The sequence below is a fragment of the Vidua macroura genome, chromosome 14 (assembly GCF_024509145.1).
Source record: "Vidua macroura isolate BioBank_ID:100142 chromosome 14, ASM2450914v1, whole genome shotgun sequence".
NCBI lineage: Eukaryota > Metazoa > Chordata > Aves > Passeriformes > Viduidae > Vidua > Vidua macroura.
This window is the reverse complement of record NC_071584.1, coordinates 14,327,685-14,349,543: the sequence shown is the minus strand read 5'-3', so window position 1 is coordinate 14,349,543 and position 21,859 is coordinate 14,327,685. Positions and strand designations below refer to the sequence as shown.

General features: G+C 43.7%; 1 protein-coding gene across 2 annotated transcripts in view; it reads left to right on the top strand.

Moving 5' to 3' along the window:
• Window positions 1-21,859, top strand: part of GPC3 (glypican 3) — a 145,496-nt gene that overhangs the window by 3,839 nt on the left and 119,798 nt on the right. For both annotated transcript variants that reach the window (XM_053990519.1, XM_053990520.1), the window contains exon 2: window positions 5,140-5,301. In XM_053990519.1, coding sequence (XP_053846494.1) covers window positions 5,140-5,301 — 162 coding nt within the window. The remainder of the gene's footprint in view (window positions 1-5,139; window positions 5,302-21,859) is intronic.

The window sequence follows — 21,859 nt, the reverse complement described above, 5'->3', positions numbered from 1 at the left end:
GGCTGAGCATGTCAGCATGTTTCTTCTTTTTTTTTTTTTTTTGGCAGCTGCTGTATGCCAATGTACAGTTTAAAAATTAAAAATCCCAACTCTTCCTGCTGAACTCGATATGCCTTTGCTCATGAGCTGGTTCCCTTTGTACTCCTGCTCTTTTATTCTGTTTTTCCTGAGTGGGACTAATGATGCTCCTCCCTGTGCAGCCTTTCCATTTAGCTTAGCACGGTGGTTTAAAAGCTTAGTTTACTAGATAATTGAGTTTTCTGTTCTTAATTATTTCAGGCCTGCAAGTTGCTCTCTTGATAGTTAAGAGAGCAGGAGCAGAACCCTAAAATTTAGTGACCTCCCCAGGCAGTGGTTTTATAGTGAGATCATTAATTTTATTTTTTCCCCCAGGGGTTAACTTTAACAACATCCTGAACAGTGTTCTTCCTGGTCTTTGCAATGGTTGTGGGATGTGTGCATGTGACTGTAACAAATCTGTGAGGGGAGTGGGTGCCCAAAGTTAACTCCACTGATGACAGTGATTATACCTTTGTTAGGAGGAAACTTTTACTCTAAAACCTATTTTTCACTGCAATGTTTTCTTTTAAAAGATCTGGTTTTATAGGGTGCTAGATTTGCATGAGAATCATCTGGCCAACATTGAAAGACCAGGGGAGGAATCCAGAGTCAGATGGTCTTGTGAAACACAAGATGGAATAGAAAATAAAGGATAATTAAGCAGTAATAAACATCCCATGTAGTACCCATACTGTTCCAACTTAAATCACCTACTGGATGAGGTTGGTTTATAATTTATATCTCTTTAATTAGCTTTATAAAGATCAGCATTAAATCTGGGTTCTAAACAGTTGCATTTCCTTTTTCTCCCCCTAGATGCTGAGCATTAAAAGGCACTGACAGATGTACAACCCCCTGATCACACAATTTAAAAGGTTCTTAATAAAAAGTATTGAAAAAGCTGGGGGAAAATCCACTATATTTAAATGTTGAGTCACTGCTTTTATCTATTTAAAGCATGATGCTAGTTGCAAAACAATTGGAGGAGGAAAATTGACCCAAACCAGCATATTTCTTGTGGGTAATAGTACCAATGGTGAGTTAAGAGGGTGGGAGGAACTCCTCTGACACTTCCAGACTGCAGAAGGCGAAGGTGCCACTGCATGGAGTAGCAGAGCCCCCTCACATGGGGAGGAGGCTGCAGGAATGTAGCGTTAAGCAGGGACAGGTTCTTATTTTGGCAATGCCTGGGGTAAATTTGGGGGGAATGTTAATCTGATTTAAGCTGCCATTGGATCTGGGTGGGAAGGCTTGTGTGCCTCAGTGTGCACAGCTTGCCTGCCTATATCAGATGACAGGGTTGAAGCTATCCTGGGATGCTTAAAATCAAAGGAAAATCCTTCAGCCTTGTGAAGGAGTCCACAAGTCCCCATAGACAATCTTGAGGGTTTTTATTTTTGACATTAAATCCACTGAAATAATTTTCACTTCTGCTGTACTAACCACCTATCTGCGGGAATAATTGTACATCAAAGTCAAATGTAATGGTTTAAATTCACTGCTACCCGACCGCCAGTAAAAATTCCCTGTCAGGAGGAGGAAGAGGCAGGGTGCTGCTGAAATTAGTGCAGCTCTAGAGTTTATTTCTGTCAGCTGGGAGCGTATGCGAAATTGCTGGAGCATTTACACTGCTGTTCCCCAAGATGGCATAAATGGCACAGTTCTGATGGTGCCTAGTGTTCCTGCACCCATGGAAGGGGCTGCAGCCAGTGCCTTCTCAGCCGTGAGAATTGGGTGTCAGAGGGTCAGGCTGCTGTGCCTGGCATCTCATCATCTCACTAATCTTGCCAAGATTGGTGTGTGAGCATCCAAATGCAATTTAATAAAACGGTCGCAGTAATTTGAGGGACACTTCCTTTCTGAAAATGAGTTCGTAGTGATTTATAGCAAAAGGAGAAGGTTGTTTGCAAGGGCTGAGACTGGCATTACAAGGTGTAATGACTTGAAACTTTAAGAAAAAGGGGTTGTGTAGGTTGGGAGATAAAAACGGTCTTAACAGTAAAGGGCCATTAGGCAGCGGAATGGGCTTTGCTATCTCACAAGCCGGAGTGGAGTATCGCTGGAGGTGTTTGTGTTAGATAAAATGCTGAGAGGGGGTGGATTGGGAGGCTGAGGTACGATTTGATGACTCACAGGACCTTTTCCCGTGCATTTTTTTGGAGTCGGAAACGTGTGGCACCCTAATTCATTTACTGCTCGTGTCTGCTCCGTGGGCTTGCTGAGTGTTCCCAGGCGTTCGTGTCTCTGCGTCCTTCACGCATCCGGAGCGCGCGTGGTCTGCGCAGCCCCCGGCCCTTCTTCAAGCAATGGCATGAGTAAACCCCAAATACAGTTGCAGGTCAAAAGCTTTGTCTCGGTTTCATCTGTGTCTGCTGGGGCTGGGGTCAGCAGGTGGGTCAGTGGCTCCTGGGGGACTGGCATTGAAACCTCCCGTCCTTGCTGCTCCTGGGGGACTTGGAGATGGAGTGTTTGAGCCAGCTGGCCATCTGGGAAAGCCATACGCAGAAAAGAGCTGGCAGATGGGACTCAGGCCCCCATTCCCTGTCCCTCTGTAGCAGCACTGTGCCAAGAAGGACCTTGTCCCTGCCACCTTCCAAGAGCCTGTGTTGTCCTGTTGTGTTTACCATGATGTTTCTTACCATGTTAGTTGGCTGTCTCTGAAACATTTTGAGTTAATTCCCAGGCTTTTTCCTCCTCCTTGTGATTGCTCTGATACAGCATGCGTCTGTCTTTTTACTGCACAAAAAAAAAAGATCCATTTAAGGGGAGAAGTTGGCTTAATTGCTAAAAAGAAGGATGGGATGTGAGTAGATGACCTTGCTGCTTCCTATCCTTGGCTTTAACTTGCAGAGACCTCTTAATTGCCAACTCTCAGATTTTCTATATTGGTATTTCCATTAATCATGGAAGGATTTTTATTTTATAATTTGAAATGTGTCGTAATATAATAAATGTAGGAGGAAATAAGCTTTATATTAAAAAGAAATTTATGGGTGTATTGTAGTGTTAAAGAGACCATGCTAAGCCTTTTCGTGGTGTAAATTGAGTTGAGTTTGACTTTAAAAAACCTCTTTAACTTGCTGTTATATAACTGCTTCTCTCATTAATGCAGTATCTTGCTGTTACGTGGTTTTTATGGTCCCTTTTATTTTTTCAATGCATGAAATACCTGTCGCTGTGCTCCTCTGGAGTGGGTGAGTTCACAAATCACTGAGGCTTGAGCTTGAGACGTTGGTGGTGCTGGCCCTGTGTCAGAGGGCTTGAGGAAGGGACTTGTGTTGGGCATCCTGCTTTGCTGAAGGGGAAACTGAGGCAGTGGGGAGTGATGGAGCCAGGATGGGGGTGTGGACTCTCTCTCCCCCACTACATGAGGTTTTTTTTTAGCAACAGCAGGGCCTGCACTGGTTAAATTGTCTTTCTCCACGTGCAATGCATGTTGTAGATGAAGTGTTTCATGTTCCTTTTCCCATGCTGTGCCGGGGAAGGGATAGGGCTGGAGGGAGGAGGATTTCTGCTGTCGCTGCTCCTGAGCCCTGACAGCTGGTTTTCCCTTGGCACTGTGCATGACTCTTCTTCAGGAGGCACACGATTGAACTGACATTAATATTAATCCTGTTCTTCTAGACTACACTTGCAAAAGTGACTTTTGACACTTTCTAATAATTAGGGAGAGAGTGGATGTGGTAAAAGACTCTTGTGAAGGAGAGAAGACAGGAACCTGAAAGGAGGGATAATCCTACCAGAGCAAAGATGTAAATTACCAAAGTAGCTTTTACTGAGTTGAAAAACCCTCTATAACAAGCAGGAAGGCAGAGTGAGAGGTGTGAGGAGCCTTCACTCTGCCAGGGCTGTTGGTCACTGGCCTGGGGACTGCTTCCCAACCCAGGTTCCTGGCAGAGCTGAACCTAGCAGGGAATTGCTTTTGCTTTGGGCATGATGCAGTTTGGTGGCAGACAATGAAATGTGAGTGCTGGCTGTTCTTTGACCCTGGATAGCCATTTTTAATGGAGCTGTTTTCTGCTGTTTGAGTTTGTAAGAGCAGCATCAAATTAGATGTGTTTTGCATGAGGAGAGCTATTTGCTTTGATACAAGCTTGTTGCTCTGCTTGTATGTTTGGGGCCTCAGTTTGCTCTTAAAATTTGATGGAAGATGAAGTCTTTTTTTTGCCACTACTTCCAGCTCTTCTGTTTCATCTTCTCTTGTCTGAGCCTAGAAAGATTTCTATTTTCTTCCCCAGATTTTATTTATTTTTAGCTAACACTTCTCTTGAAGTTGTCTACTTTCTCCATGAATAAATGCTTTGGGAATGTCAAAAAAAGAAGTTTAGTATCACTGAGCAGTGCTGGAGATGCCAGAGCAAGTGGTGTCCCTCTGGCTATTGTCCCATCCTGGTGAATGAGTGAAGGTGCTGCAGAAGAGGCTCTTATCTTGTGCAGTGCTCAGAGCATCCCTCAGGATCTGTCCCTCTGCAGTGGGACAGCCACGAGTGAAGCAATGGGCCTTGTGCTTTGCCTGTTGCAATGGAGGAAGGATGGGATGGGGTTGTACAATTTAAAAGTCGGCACTAAAAAGCCAAATAAATAATTTTAGTTGTGTCCTTCTGCTGTTACTGTTTTTGCTGGGGATAGAAAAGGGTAGAAATTGCAGGCAAATAGCACTGTTACTTCCAAATTACTTTATGCAAATCACAAGCATATCCTCCTTGATGCACTCCATACATCTATTCACTGTAAATCCACAACCTCAAATCCTGTCTCTGTTTTCCACCTCCCACTCAATCTTTCCTGCCCTCACTGACTCCTCACTGCTGTGGGCAGACAGGGGACAGCAGGGCGAGGCTGGCATCGCTCTGCTCGGCACTGGCACGTCTGTGCTCGGGGTGTGTTGGAGCTGGAGGGGGCCACTGCTCAGCAAGCTGGGCTCTGCCTTATCCACCCTTTCCTTTGGCCAAGCTGCTTGCTCAGGACAAATTCCAGAAATGTCACCAATTTGCCCAAACAGTAATTGCAGCCATAGTGATGCTTGGAGTTGGTTTCCTCTCCTAATGTGAATTGTCTACTTCTCCTGTGCCTCTCCAGGGACTGATCTGCAGGTCTGTATCCCAAAGGGCTCCACGTGCTGCTCGAGGAAGATGGAGGAGAAGTACCAGGCAGCCGCCCGCCTGAACATGGAGCAGCTGCTGCAGTCTGCCAGCATGGAGCTGAAATTCCTGGTCATCCAGAACGCTGCTGTCTTCCAAGGTGAGTGCTGGGGGTGCTCCAGTCACCTGCAGGAGGAGGCAGCATTTCTGCTCCTCTTCCTCAGCACTGGGCAATTGGAAGTGCAAGTGGCTTTCTGTTTGCTTGTTTTCATGTGTTTGTAGATATAACATATGCTGGTTTATGATTAGTAATATACCTGGTTTGCTATAATGGTTGCTCTGCAGGGCTTGTCCTAAATATTCCTGCAGCTGTAAGAATGAATAGAAATTTAAAGGCTGAACTTCTTGAGGTGCAAATTAAACAAAAAAAACCACCCCAAAAAATCCCACCTTTCCAAGAATTAAAATCTCTGTGCAAGTATTGTCTTGTCTCTGTCAGTCCCAAAATACGGGCTGCAGTGAGGTGATCTGGTTGTCACCTCAGTGTAATGCTTGGTGAGATCTGCCTCAACTGTGAGTGTTGTTATTGGTATCCACTGCACAACAAAGTGGGTTATTCTGTGGGAAAGGTGGCAGAGGCTGCTGGTTCCCAAATGTGGTCCCTGGTGCCCCTTGGGGTATTTGAGTGCTTGGTGATCCTATTCTCTGCTGTCTGGGGCACCTCTTTTTCTAATAATAATATGATGGTTTTGTTTGTTTGCTTGGTTGTTTTTTTTTTTTTTTTTCAAAATGGATCTTTAGATAGATTTTTTTTTTAATGTTGATACGTACTACTTTGTGCCACTTAAATCTGCAATATTTTTTTAGGGCCTTATGGTTAATGTGCGGTGAAATGATTGCTTATTTGTTGAGTGCTGTCCTATTCAGGTTCCATCATTCTGCATTAATGGTGTTTTTGCCTGTATTTAAAAAAGAAGTCATGGGCAACCAAGCGGTTTTTCCCTCATGATGATATTTTTGCAGAATAATTGATTTATTTTTGTTTATGCCTCACTAATAGCAAGACCCAAGACCTGCTGAAGCCTGTAAGATCAGGGCAGAGCTCTGTTCTGGGCCACAACTGACTGATGAAGTTTAATATGTTGTTTTTCTTAATGTAAGATCAAATGAATTGCTGAGGAGATAACAGCACGTTTTTTTTTCCCCCAGTAATTCTTAATGCAGTTACCATTAAGATCCAATTCTAATAACCAGAATGGAGTAAAACTAATGAAAGATTGGTTTCCTAGGCATTGGAAATGTGGACCAGCTTCAGAGATGGTGAATAACCTGTGTGGAATACAAACTGTCTGCCTCCCTCCTTCCCATTTGACAGAAACTGCAACATTAGTTTTTATTGTATGTGGGAATGAAGCCCTGTGGAACTGCAGGTTGTGCACAGCAGTTGGGTGCTCTGCCTCTGAACTTTCTGCCACTCTGCAGAGAGCTGAATCCTTTGCTTTGATTTTATTATCCCCCCTCTTTTTTTTTTTTTTAAACTGTTATTTCCACCCTGGCCCAGGGACCTGTGCAGGGGTTTTGAAGCTGAAATTATTCTGAGACGCTCTGGAATGTGGAATTGCCATTCTTGGTGGTGGGGAAGAAAAGCATTTAATTGAACAGCTTCTGACCATTTCTGCTTATTAAAGAAGTGTAAAGTGACTAAAAATTGTTAGCAATCCTTTTGCAGTGGAGGAATTCCTAGCTGGAGCCATTGAGGAGCTCACTTTAATTATCTTGTATAAAGTGTTTTGGACTTGGAAGGACGATTCATTAGACTTTGAACACCATTTACTTTTGTTATCTTTAAAATTAGTCTGGAAGTTTGTAGGAGAACAGTTTTTAAAATAGGTTGATCTTTTTTGATTGCTGCTTGCTTAAGAGTATTTTGAAGGCTCCAATACCAGAGGCTGTTCCAGCTATAGAAATTGTGCAGGATGCCCCTGGCAGGGCACTCAGCTACTGGGGGGATGCTGGAGTGGTCAGGGAAGAGGAGCCCCAGTGGCCCCTGAGCATCTCTTGCAGGTCCTGGGGACAGATTCCCTGTGGCTTTGGGAGCTGGGAGTGCAGGGATGGGACAAGTGGAAGCAGTGCCAGCTCTGAGATGTGCTCTGGCAGGGAAGAGAGCTCCCAATGTGTTTTACTTTGGGTCAGACCCCCAGTCTGGGGACCCAGTGCAGGGGATGGATAATTGCATCTCTCTTCAGGGAGGGGAAATGTGTTGGTATGGAAACACAGCTCAACCACTCATATTAAAAACACAAATGTGAAATCCTTCAGAGTTAATTTTAATATTTTTACCCTGACATCTAAAGGGACTGTTAGTCTGACAAGCAGAATCTCACCCAGATGTTATTATTTTGCACCAAATTTAATTTCTTTTTGCTGAAGCTAGAGCAGCATCTCTGCTGATAAAGATCAAGGGAAATTGTCTGGCATTTACAGGAAATCTCATCCGGGCCTATCTGTTACAATGTTCACTTAGCAAAGTTTATTAGATTATTAGTTTTAGACCCTTGGGCTTTTTCTTTATTGCAGTTAAGAAGGAAAAATCCCAACCAAAAAAATCCTCCCTTCACTAAATTTAAATGGTACAATTAGCTCCTGGTCTTATCTCACAGGCATTTTTTAAAATTATGAAGATGATTTAAGTAGTGATTTAATCTTTTGGAAACTTGCTGTGTTTGACAGTGTTAAAATGGATTGTGGCTGCCTCGACTGCAGTTAAATCTTACTCCAGGATTTTTTTTTGTGGGCAGTTTTTTTCATTTTCCCTTGGTGTATCCATGCTGGTACCTCCTGGCTGGGGCTCTCAGCTCTGAAGCTGGGATGAACCCCATCACCTCAGAACTGCTCAAATGTCTTTTGTCATCTGACATTTATGATTGTTAAATGTTCTCATGCAAACTAACCAGTAGTTTGTGCAACTCAGCTGCTGGAGAGAACCATGAGAACCTTGCCTTTGGTTTGGTTTCTCCACTCTTTTTCTTCTGATATTAGATATTTGCTTTTTTCAATGGGGGAATTTCTGGCCCTGCCATTGTCTAGTCTTCTCCTACTGAAACAATGATAACAAAATCCCTCAATGAATTCTGCTGATTTCCTAAATTTTAAATCTAAACAGCTCAACTTTGTGAAAGGTAAACTTGAGCAGGAAAATACCAGTGTAGTTCTTCATCTCCCCTTCCCCTCACTAAAGAACTTTGTTCCATGGGGTTGGCTTGTGTGCATGTTTATCAGCCTGATTCCTCCTACTTCCCAAGCTTGGGAATTTGCTTTTGAATGCTCACTTAATTTCTTGCCCTGCATATTGGCCACATTGCTCTGTGGATAACAGAAAATTAAAGCTTTAGCAACTGCTCACTTGCAGCTTTTGTGGTACGTTCCTACGAGTTCTCTGTTCAAGGGAAAAAGTTACTTGAAAAAGTGGAAAGATGGAGACACAATTAAGCACAGAAGGACCTCTGGGAGCAGGGCAGCATCTGCACCCATTCTTTGTGTCAGATTTCCTGGTAATCTCCCCTTCCATCAAGTGAGAAGAGCAGGAACAGGAGAGCTGGCTGTGAGGGGCTGCTTCTGCACAGTGAGCTCCTGGGAAGAGCTACTTTCAGTATTTTAAGTGATTGCTCAAATAAGTGAACAGCAGGATCTCGTGCTGCCTCTCTGCAGCCCCTTCTGTTGATGCCAGCCCCATCCTGGAGGGACTTTCCCACGTGCTGCAAACACGGAGCTGTTGGAGTGTGTCAGTGGCTCCGCTCTGCGGTCCCTGGCAGTGGCGTAAATCGTGAGATACAAAATGTGGCTGTTCCTGACCCTGAGTCGAGCTGCCCCAGTGCTTGTGTGGGTGCAGCATTTGCTTCCATCCGCTTCCCAAATAGCTCCTGTGGGGCTGCAGTGCTGCTGGAGCTTTGGGAATGTAGTGGCTGGTGGCAAGGTTAGAAATGCAGTAAACCAGACTGAAAAATTGCCTGGGATGCTGCAGTTGAGGCCCCCTTGGTGAAGGCCTGGAGGGGTAAATGAAGACCTGGAGGGGTAAATGAAGACCTGGTCTGTTCCCTCAAAGGCAATAGCATCTTCCCTTCTGCAGATGGCAGCTGGAAAATAACAAAAGTTGTGTTGGGGGAAACTTGCAGGGGCTACGGAGATTTGAGGGGCTTTTGGGATGTGTGTTTCACAGTGGTTTTAGGAAGACCATAATAAATCAACACCAACAAACCTGTCTGTACATGTTTATTTTCTTATTCATGAGAGAATCCTGTTCCTTTCCTCCTCTGGATAGGGCCCTTGGTGGTTCTGGCAGAGCAGGTGCTGTGGGGAGGGATGTCAATTCATCTCTCCTTTTGTGCTGTGGTAGGATAAAGGCAGAGCTGTAACTCTTAGTCCTACCAGGCAGCTCTGAAGGCTGTAAATCCTCCATTAGGCATAAATGCAGCCATTTTGGTTATTTATTGTTATTTACACTATCCATTCATATCTGTCAGGAATGAAGGCAGTTCTGACATTGCAAGCTTCTATCAGGTTATCTTTAATCAGTTTAGAGGCACCTCAGCCACAAATATATCAAATAGCCAATCCTAATGTTGGAGTCCTCTAAAGTATGACTGAATTATTTATTTTGTTATGATGAAAATGTCTGGGCTTTATTGGGTTTTCTTTGAAGAACTTGATTCTGCTTGAAGTCTGGAAGATAAAAGATTAGCGATTGTCTCTCCAAGTTTCTTATTCCAAATCCTTCAAGGCTTTTCATTTTTCACGAGCCTCTGTTACAATGTTAGAGTCAAGGTGAGGGAGCTGAGATTTCTTTTTATTCTATTAAAGAGGTTTAACTATATAAATTATTTTATCTTTACTAATTATGCCTTGCACAGGTAAATCCAAGATACAGGTAGCAATTAGGTGAGAAGAGATTGGGCTGTGTGGTGGGAGCTTTTGCATGTTAAGCACCAAGATGAGTCCACAGATACCAGCACTGCTTGTCTCTTATCATTTGGAATAGTTTAATACTCCAGGGTCTTTAAGCCAATTAAATTTTGGTAATTCAGGAAGGTCTTTCAGGTGTTGGCAGTAGGAAGAGTCTTGGGTGGACTTTAGCACTGCGTTGTTGCCCTTGGTGTGTTGGGGAGGGAGGAGGTGATATGGGGCAAGTGGGAGAAGTCTCTAGCTTGGACAGTCAATAACTATTACTGAGTGTGGAGGTCTTGGAGCTGAACCAGCCCTGCAGAGGGGAGATGTGACCAGCAGGTTACAGCTGTGCTGTGAGGATGGGCTTGGCTGTCTAACCAGTGTGCAGGGCTGCTCAGCTTTTCTAAACAGGAGGAAAGTGATTGCAATTAACTGAATAAATGTATAAAATGATGCTTAGCAGGACTTCAAAGTGTCCTGAGTGGGGTGGTCGGTTTAGTAGCTTCAGGTGAAAAGTGCATGTGAAAATGTCAACTCCTGCTTGTGGGCTTGTAAAATACTAAGCTGACATTTTAGAGTGGACTCACAAAATGAATACATTTCTTGGAAGAGAATATTAAAACTCTTATTAGACTTTACAAGTAAATAAGGTCAAGAAACAGATCTCTGTTATCATCTTATCATTCCTCTTCCTAATTAGTCCTCTGCTAACTGGAGTCTGGCTGGACCCTTCTGTGATGCACCTGTCTCCACTGTGGCCCTTCTCTGCAAAAGCTTTTTAATTTGTTGTTGCTTTAATATTATCTTTCTTTAATAACTTGAATTTAAAATAGGAATTGTCTCACTGGGTCAATTCAGGCTGGTGTTCTGCCTTTGGTGGGGCTTCCTGCCAGATGCTTTGGATGCACAAAGTTTGTAGTGGAAAACTATGGTGATACATTTACCAGGTCGAAAACGATGCTCTAAACCAATGATTACGGGTAGGTGGAAATAATGTCTGCATAATGAGAGATCTCTGGTTGTCAGAATTGGTCTAGGGAGGTAATGTTTCCTTTCAAATAACCAGAACTTATTGTTCATAAATCACAGTTAATCTGTTTATTACACCAGCACATGAAGCTGGAAGTCTGGAGTGTGCCATAATGCTTAGCTTTAGGAGCAGAGCTGTAATAGTAGCAGCAATTTCAAATGATTTGAAATTGGGGGATCAGCAAAATGCGGGAGATTGTGGAGGCTCTGGGCATTAAAAATGACTGCTGAGGATTGATGAGTTTCTTTAACAAATTGTAAAATCCATCATGCAGGAGTTAGGGCATGAAACTGCCCTCCTGAGCCACATAAACCACGGCTTTGGAAGAATTGTATGACAGTGCATGCTACCGGGAAGGGGTATTTTGAAAGATGTTTGGTTTTGCTTTTGTTTCTTCCTCCCATTGCCTGAAGTTTCACTGCCAGCACAGCACTGGCATGCAGCTCAGTGGGCTCTGGGGGTGCTGGATGGGTCGTCCCTCAGAGGAGCCTCTCAGTGCCTCTCACAGTGCTGAGCCTGAGGTGTGGCCTGGGCTCCCCCTCTCCTGCCTCATCCAGTACCACAGTGGTCCCATTTCTCATGATTTCCCCAAAATCCTGCTGCATCTTGGACAGCTTTTCTGATAGCTGGAGAGCTTGGCATGTGTCTCTGGGGTGTCTCCTTGCAGGAGGGACCTCGTTGGCTTTGGCTCCTGTTTCCCTGCATCCCCCCTTGAGCTCTGCAGTGCATCCCCACACCGATGGCCTCCTGTGCTCCCACCTGCATTTCCATGCATCTGTTTGTTGACTGCTGCAGGAAGGTTCTGTGTTATATGCCCTTTGCAGAGAGTTGGCAGCCACCCTCTGGCATGTCCACAGAGCAGTAAATTGTGTAGTGGGAGATATCCCTGCCCCCCCAGCCCTTGCTTTTGGGGCCTTCATGGCTTGAGGGGTGCAGCAGTGGGGAGCTGTGTGTGGCTGAGATCCCTCCCTGTGTCGTGCCTCTGTTTCTGCCCTGCAATTAAACACTGCTGATGTCCTTCCCCTCGTTGGTGAAATGAGGCTTGGAGGTTAATAAGGGGCATTTTGTAACTGCCTGCGTGCTGCTTCAGCAGTTCTTGAGCATGGCACTTGGTGTCTGGGCTTAGGGCCCCCAGTTCAGAGTGTGTGGAGGAGCTCCTGGATGCTTGTGCCTGTCCCCTGCAGCTCTGCTGCTTTTCTGCTGTGGAAGGGGATGGTGCTTTCCTGCTTCTGGGGGGTGAGCGAGGAATTGGCTGTGTGCCCCTGGGGCTGCTCCCTGGCATTAATGCTGCAGCCCCACAGGGGATGTAGGCCTTCTGGGTGGGGAGGTGTCTGGGCTGGGCTCTGCAGGAGGATCACGGCCTTGCTGGGGTACCTGTGGCACTTCCTGCAGCTTCTCCACGTCTGTGTGGTGGTGCTGCCTCTGTCCCATCTGCTCTGAGCACAAAGCTCTGCCTGCACTCCCTGTCTGAGCTGTGAGACAGCAGGGAGTGAGGGCTCCCTGTTCTTCCATGTCTCTGCTTCCACAAGTGGGCTGTTTTCTGTAATTACCTTCTGAGCTCCAAGTTATCATCTTTTGATAGTTCAAGTACTAACGTTCTTTAAATGCCTCCCAACACTATAAAGCAGTCAAAAGACATCTCTTTAGCTTGCAGTAAGGTGATATAAATGTCATGTTACCCTTGAATGTGGTATTTATAGAACTGCTTGGTGCTGTTGAATATTTGTGTTTTATCCTTTGTAGTTCCAGTACAGAAATGGGCACAGCAGCATCTTCCATCACTTGTCCTGAAAGGATATATAGAGGCATTCTCATCCTGCAAAGTGCTTAAAATGCAAACAAGAGCTAGTTTGCATTTGCTGGGGAGGAAAGGGGGAAGGAAGCCAGCACCCAGCAGTAAAGACAGGGGCTGTCTCTGTAACGAAAACATTTGGCTAGATTGTCATCTGCTTCACTTTTAAAGCAGCAATAAGATATAGCGATAAAATGGCCAATGGTGCATTTCATCTGAGGGAAATGAACTCTTGCTGAGCCAATTAAACTGTCAATACACTGTGGTTTCACGTTCCCCTGAGCAGACTGGGTCACCTCAGGTGTGTTACTCACTCTGACTTCACCACTGATGTGAAATCAATTTTAGCAATTTATAATCTTTCATTCTACTGTGAAAGTATATTAATCTGTGAAAAACACCACTCAGATAGTGAGGACAGATGACAGCTTTCCTCATGAGTGTGTGTGGCTGGGAGTGCCTCTTATATTATCTGGTGCATGCAAAAGTGTAACTTTTGGACACTCTGGAGGCACTGACAATCCAGTTTTCAAGCATGGGGCTTTATACTTAAAATGTTCAAAAAATCATAGCAGTGCCTTGGTCAAACTTTCCACTACTCATGTGAAATTGAGTAGTTTGAAATTGGATTTATTCCCTCAGCCCAGAAGAGGCAGAGCTCTCCACATTGCTTTTGGTATCAAAGAAGTGCTTGTGGCAGATTTGTTTCTACTGCTCATTAGAAAGTAAAGCAGATACTCCTGGCATGGATGGTGGAGAGGGATCTTCTGTGTTTGTTTCTGTGGCAGCAGTATGTTTGAGTTTAGGTTTTTTATCCTGCAGCTGTGAAGGGGATGCAGGCTGGACTGTGGAAAGAGTGCCTGGAAAAGTCCTTTCCATCCAGGTACACTGGGATGCAGTACCTGGTTCTGTGTCTGCTTGCAGCCCTCAGAGTGCAGCTGTCATGGGAGTCATGGAATCATTTAGGTTGGAAAACACCTTTAAGTTCATTGAATGCAGCCCTTAACCCAGCACTGCCAAGCCCACCACTAACCCTTGTCCCCAAGTGCCACATCCACGTGGTTTTTGAACACTTCCAGAGAGAGTGTTAGATGGAATCTGTGATTGCTGTGGTGTGCACAGTGCCTGGGCTTATTTAGGTGTTTTTGAAGGGTGCTGGACTGTGTTCTGTGTCACACTGGCTGGTCAGAGAAGCACATCTGGGTTTGTGTGTGGCAGCCAGGGATGCACAGGAGACAAGTGACAATTCTGATGTGTGAAAGTAAAGCCTTGTCCATTAAGTATTGCATTTAGGAATTAATGCATCTTCTATGACAGATTAAATGTAGGAAGCACTGTATGTTTAATCTGTTACTATTAAAAAAACCCCCAAAACTTAATTGGAAAAAAATTATCTGAATGTGTGCTTGGGAGAAAAAAATCACAAACCTGTTGGTTAGCAAGTGAAGATTAAAAAAACCAACCCTCTGAGACAAGGCAAAACAAAGAGCAGTGTAGATCAATTGGAAATTAATTATTTTGCTGATTAGCTCTTCTCAAATTTGTCATCTTCAAGTAAAAAATTCTGTGACTGAGTGTCATAAACAAACAATTTTAAAAGCAGTAGAGAACGGTAAGACTGCCTCTAGGATTACAGCTCACAGCTTTGGAATTCACTCCTTTTGAAGGAAATTGATGAGTGACAGATTGCAGTAATGCAGTGTATTTGTATTGGTCAAATTCCTATTATGATCACAGTGAAAAATGATGTTCCTTTTTCTAAGGAAAGGAAATTAAATAGGCTTAGTAATCCATGTAAGGAGATTGGTTTACATTAAAAGGAGGAAGGAATGTTAAGACTAATCAGATCAATGCATGCTCTCTAATCTATCTCATTAAAAAATAAAATCAGTTTGCTACTGAATTTCTGAGGAATTATATTGAAATGACACACATACTTTTACTGCCTTTTAATTATGAAATTATTTCAATCTGCTTGAGTCTGCCATGTAAGTGGGCTATCAACTGTTCTTGAATATTGACTCATAAGTTCAAAATAGTTCTTTAAATGGAAGAAAACAGCATTCCTGGTCCTTCAGCTGAGAATGCCAGCCTAGATTGTGACAGGGTCAGAGCTACCATTGGTACTGTGGAAATCTGTGCTCATTGATTGGTGCACAACTTCCCTCTGGACGAGGCTTTTAAGGTTGTTTTTTTATGCTGTCAGGGGAATGCTTGATGTACAATGTCCGGCTGCACAGCCATGATCCACCTCCTTATGAGACCTGTGGGAATGGTCATGTACTCGGTGAGAGCTGCGTGGTGGCCTGAGAAGGATTGTCACATGTGACATAAGGCATTGTCCTGCCTCAGTGGGGCTGGTGGGTGGCTCTGCAGCTGAGCCTCCTCTTGTGCAGGTAAGACATTAAAAAAAAAAAAAAAAAAGGGTTGTCTAAAGAGAAAAATGACAAGAAGAGTGCTGAATCTCTTGCACAGCATTTCTGCTTCCAGCAAACACTTCAGTCACAAGGAGCTGGCCTCTGTTAATATGTCAGTAAGACACATTGAAAATTTGGACTTTTTTTTTGGCTGAGGAAACACAGGAGCCTAGCAGTGGATAGTGGATAGTTCTGCTCAGCTTCTTGTGGAGCCAGGGTGATGACTGGTGACCTTTCTGTCTTTGCAAAGAGCTGTGTGTGCTGCTTGGAGGCAGGATGGTGTTTGACCAGGCTGGCCCTGCCAAAGCACTGCCATGGGCAGCAGTGTGAGGTGACCCGTTACAGTAAAAATGCAGCAGACCCCGACTCAGGGAAGAAATGATGTCTGGCTCCAGATCAGAAGGCTGAAGGATAGCTTTATTAAAACTATACTATATTACATTAATATACTATTTAAAGAGATGCTATCCTATCCTACATACTTACTTCTTACCTACCTAACTACTCACAAACTTGTGACTCTGTGCTGAGAGCCCGAGCCACAGCTGGACCCAATTGGTCACTGAACCCAAACAACCTTCACCAGAGTCCAATCAAGCAATCACCTCAGGTAAATAATCTCCATACCACATTCCACATGGGGAAAACAGAGGAGCAGAGATAAAGATTTTCTCTTCTTCTCTCTGTGCTTCTTCTGAGAGACTGAATGATGTCTCTCTGTCCAGAGAATATGAATGTCAGAACCTGTGGCTGTCCCAGCTTCAGCAGAGAGCTGGTTTTGGGGGAGATCAGGGAGACAGAGGTGGTGACTGTTGCCTGTGGTCCAGCAGGAGGATGGTGTGGCTGCTTTGTGAGCTGTGTGCTGGACTTCACCCTCTGTAGAAATGAGGGACAGCAGGAGGGGGATGCCTGTGCTGCTTGGGGCATGGCTTGAAAGCTGGCAGGCTCTGCAGGAACAGCCCAACACCTCCTGGCTTGCTGTGGGTTCATACCTGCCCAGCCTTGCTGGGTTCCTCTGGGAGTGGGACCCAGGATGGGGCTGAGGTGCTCTGAGGTGCTCCTGGCAGCTGGCACAGAGGAGAAGCCACCCACTGCAGGGACCAGGAGGTCACACTCCTACTGCAGCTCCTGTGAGGCTGCAGTGCTGTAATCAATGGAGTGCCTGCATTTAGAGGGGTAGCCTTGAAAAGGGGGAAAGATTTGCCTTGAAGAGCACTGATGGAGCCTTCATGGTCCTTGGGAATGAGCTTTGTGATTTCTGAAGAAAGACTAAAGGTATTTTTCCATACTGAGCAGCTCTTCTGTGCTTGTTGAAAGATGGCACTTACATGTTGGAATTTGCAGCAGCTTTAAAGCTGGAGGTGATAAGCTACTTTTCCCCCTTTCTTGCTTTGTTCATAGGTTGTTTGTTTAGATAATGGCCTGGAAATTATATTGGTAACCTTGTACATCACATTTTGCTACCGGTGAGGAGTAAACAGTGCATTTGACATTTGAAGAAATGGTTCATTTTCTAAGGGATGTGATTCAGAATCTGCTTCTTAAACTAATGGACAGTATAATGCTATTTTTTTACTAGGTTGCATAGTTTTTTACCTTGAAGATGCTCTATAAAGTGCACTGCATTACCAGTGTTAAATAAAAGCAAATGCTTCACATGAAATGAGAAGGCAGTGTTTGAACTGGAGAGAGGTTGAAACCCATTTCTTTGTCTGGCTTGTGATGCTTCACTGTGACATAACCATGAAAAATAATTAAACTCACTAGTAAGTAAATATTTGGTCCTGAAATGCATCTTGAAGATACAGAGCTGGAAGAAAGTAACCTCTCCAGATGCATGTTGATCCTCCTGGATTTGTTTGACACCAACAGAAAACTGCATCAGAAGGACATCACTGAGGGTGAAAAGTTTTTAAAGATTTTGAACAAACCAGGCAATCTCTGCAACCTCAATTTGGTTTCTTGTGCACTGGAATACAGCCTTTAATTATAGCTTCATGTGTTTTCCCACAAGCTTCTTCCCTTGTGTGAAGGCACTGAATGGGTGTCCCTTAATGAGTTGCTTTCGCTCTCCTTGTTGTTTGATGTCTATTTTTGAATACTTTAAAATGACATCTAAAGATAGAATTCTTCAAAATTTTCAATTGCATGTGAATACTTTATTTTCGTGCTGCTTCATAATGCTCAACACTGAGCAGAAGCACATTTCTTTCACAGGTAGAAAAACTAAAATTCAGAAGGACACCAATGAAGACCTTTTAAGTTTGTGTTCACTGTAGTTTAACAATAAATATTCAGGTTCTAGGTCTTGGGCTTGGGTTCAGCTTCTTTGGTTAAAGCTAATTTTTACACCACACACCTTTGGTCCTCTGAAATTGGCAAAGCAAAGAGCTGGAGGAGCAGTGTCCAGCTTTGAGTGCTTCCACTTGGTCTTCAAGTTAATAAAAAGAAGCATTAATGCAACAGGCCCTGGGCTCTCAAAAAGCATGAGCTTTCATGGTTGTAAATATAAAAAAAAATTCAACTCTTATTCTATTTCCCACTCTCAAGACAAAAATGATTTGGATCTGAGTGTGTTCCTGCAGATACAGCAAAAACGCACCAACTTGACCACACTCTCAAATTGTCACCAAAAAGTTAATGTTTATACAGACTTGAACAAAATCCTGTCAAAAGCTGAGTTCTGTTTCAAAGTCTGGGAAATGCTTTAGCTGATTAAAGAAAAGGTCAGCAGGATTTCTTACTGTAGGCAAAAAAGAAAAGATAAATCTTTCTTCTCTGCCTTGTTCTTAGAAGCAGCTGAACTGTTTTGGCTGAAATTAAAATTTGCTTGAAGCAGACAAAAGGCACATGAAGTTGCAGTCCAGATGGCTAGGGTCTGGCAAAATTATAGGTAAGTAGGAATAGGTTTAAAGATCAGAAGCATTAGGCAACTGTAATAAGCAGGGCTACCAGCTCTTCCTGTAATCAGTTATGATATTTAATCTAAATGTCTCTTGCAGAAAGCTCTTATGCTGTTCTGAAGTGTGATCATTCATTCAGAGATTTGGAAGGGACTCAAAGCTGCAGTTAAAGTGAGTTTGCTTGTGGAATGTGAGAGGGTTTTTTATCCTCTGGATATAGGATGTAGGGAATGTGCCCCTTCCTCTCAGCTGCATCAGTGTGAGCTGTACCTGCTGTGGCCATGTAGACCTCAGATGCCTGTGATGTTGTTTCATTCATCCTGTAATCAGTCTGTGTAATAGATGAACAAAACAAACCTTGATCATAAGCAAATCTTTCATAAGTTTGAATTTATTTGTTATTTGCTGATGCATTTGTAAAGAAAAGTTTTGTTCCAGTCTTGTAAATGGCTCTGCCTCTTTTTTCATTTGTGTTTGTGATGCTGCAGGAGTCAGTGTAAGCAAATTAAGGCATGTGTGGATATTTTTTCCATGCTATATCATTTTCTAAACCCTTTGGGGACTAACCCAGCAAGGGAACTTAGTTTATGGGCTGAAAAATGATCACCTGTTCAAGGACTTGACTCTAAACACTATGAATGTGCCAGAAAATGTTTAGAATTCCTTAGTGTGCTCAGAGGAGAGGAGAAATGGAGGAAGAAAAGAAAGAAAAGATGTGATTTTATCTGTAACAGGAGCTGCAGAGAAGATGCTGCAGTAGCCCAAGTGGAGCCTCATGTCACCCTTTTGTGGAGAAAGCACTGCTCAGTTCTGTCAGTAATGTTGATGTTTGTGGTTCATGGAACGATAAAAAGTGTAAGGACCCCCAGCAAAAAAAAGTGGAGCAAAGCTTCATTTGGAACAGGTGGCCCAGGGGAGTCACTATTCACTAATTCACTGTCCCCTGAGGGATTTAAAAATCATGTAGGTCTGGTGCTTGGGGACATGGTTTAGTGATGGACTTGTCATTGCTGGCTCAGCAGTTGGACTTGATCTTCAAAGGATTTTTCCAGCCTAAATATTTCTGTGATTTTTAAGCAATACCAAAATGCTGAGTTGCTTTGGGTAAGAGGCAATCTGCCCTGTTTATACACATTTTGGTACTACTGGCTATCAGCTACAACAAGTGATGAAATTGGTGGTGACTGAGCCTTTGGATCTTTAGGGCTGTAAAACTCCTGTGGAAATGGGGTTGGTGTCTTGCACCTTCAATGCCCGTCTGTCCCAGCCCTCCTGGGGATGCAGAGATAGATCTCCTTTTGTGTTTTTGTAGAGGTCTGAGAGTGCACATAACTCACTGTGATGTATTTGCAGGCTTCAGGAAGGGTGTTTGTGCTCGTACTGGAGCTGAGGTCGCAGTAAAACAGCAGCAGCTGAGCTCAGGGGTGACAGGGGACAGAAATCAGGACTCCCACGTGTTTTTTCTGAAGATGACCCCCTGCCTTGTCTTGGGTGAGCACTGAGGGGAGGCTTCAGGGGTCCCTCTGAGAGACAAGCAGAGTTAACACAGCACTTGCCTTCATCCTCTCTACAGACAGCTGTAATTTTGGGTTGCCACCTCTGCATGCAGAAGTGTCAAAGAAGGAATTTAAGGCTGGCTGAGCACTGAGGATCAAGCCTTGCCACTCTGCTCTCCTCTGGGCTTTGCATGCCCCTTCTTCTGAACAGCATGCAGCTTTTCGGCCTGCTCTCAAGGCATAGGCATTTGGTTTGGTGCTCCTTATATTTAATTCTTGTCGGCTTTTCTAACCAGCCAGTGGCTGACACTGCTTGGCTCCCTGGCCCCCTCCCACTGTCTTCCTCTCCCGGAGTGAGATGGTTGAGGAGGTCATGCAGTATTAATAGGGAAGCAGATCTCTGATTTTGTTTCTGCTTATGGACTCTGACATTTCTGACGTTTTCTGAAGTGTAAAATGTTTCTGAGAAAACAACAACTTGGCTTTTACTGAAAAATTAATCATGTTGGCACTTTGCCTGTTGTGGTGGGCTTCTGTCAGAGAACATAAGGGGGCAAGGGTGAGGTGTGGAAGGACAGCAGGAACATTAGGCAGAGGAAATCTGCATTAAGCTAAAAAGATCTAATTAAGGATGGATTATAAGGGAGCAATGGAAACTCTTCAGAAGGCATAACCTTGTGTGCACTTAAGAGTACAGAGCTAATACACATCTGAGTTTATTTGCTTCATAAATTTGTTTTTTCTCTAATTACAGATATCAGGCTGTGACTTTCTCTGCTCTTCTGTGATATTCTGTGTCTCTGTTCCCCTCCATGCAGAGACACACCAACTACAGCTCCTCGTGTGCTGCCCTGGGGAACATGTGGGAGTAAAATGGGGAAAACCAGCTGGGTTTGGTGCATGCATGCACTTTGTAAGAGTTAGAGATCCAGTAAAAAGCACAAGAGCAGGCAAAATACCAAAGGGCTGTGCTGTTAATCCTTTGTGACCTTTTCAGTGTTGGTTTTCCTTTTGTCCTTTAAAAGGAAGGGATCATCAGGGAGCTTCGCAGTAGGACTAAGGAAAGGATAATTCAAGTTCTTGCTGAAATCTGGGATTAGGGACAGCTTGTCCACATTAATTGCCATGAGGTAGCACTGGCTTATAAATACACAAGTGTTTCCACCTAGCCCCTATATAGGACTGTGGTGGTGGTGTCTGGTCTTGCTTTTCTCTGGGGTTTGCAGTCCAGGTGTAAACAGGTGACAGCAGTTGAGTATGGACAAAAGAGGGGATGTGAAGAAACAGGTGTGTATTGATATGAGCATGCAAAAAACCTTGGTCTCAGCATCACAGCAAAAACCAAAAAAAGGGTGGGAAGGAAGAGCCTGAAGGTATAGAAATACGTAGCTTTCCCCATGGTTCTGGTAGCCTTTCAGGTGTAGTGGAGCATGGGAGAGAAATTTGTCAGGCAGTATATTCAAATTGCCATTTTATTTCTTCAAGTGGTCTTCAAGAAGAAATGGAGATAAAATATGGGCTGATAATATGAACAGGAAAAAAAGGAATAGTTATTGTACTTGGAGCTTGCTTGGCCATTAGTATTCTATTAATTTTCCCCCTGCTTCTAATGATATGAGGAACACTGGATACACTTAAAAGGATGCATGTCATCAAAATGGTATCTGACAACAGTCTCTTCACTGCTTATGATGCTTTTGATTGTTAATGTAGATAAAATGTAAATGATCAGAATATAAAAACTCCCTTTTGTCTTTCTAATGTTTTCATCTGCCTATTAAACAAATTACATGGGAAAGTGATAGTCTGTTATTTAGTACAGTGGTGTCACCCAGATACTTTAAAAAGCTTAATGGTATAGAATGAAGTGTCCTTGGTTTGTGTATTTTCCTAATAGTAATGAATGACATTCTAGGCTAAAGTCATACTTGCTCCTTCAAAATGCAGTTGCCTTGTCCTTACTAGATAATTCTAGTTTTAATGCATTGTGGTACTGTCTTAGAGAGTTTTATGTCAGGATTTTAATAAGAACAGGTGTAGAGCCGAGTTGAGCCCTTTCCAAAACCCTCTGCAGGCAGCAGTTCAGAAATAAAGAGCAGAGCACTTCACTAGAGACTGGGGTCTCCAAAAAGGGCAGCT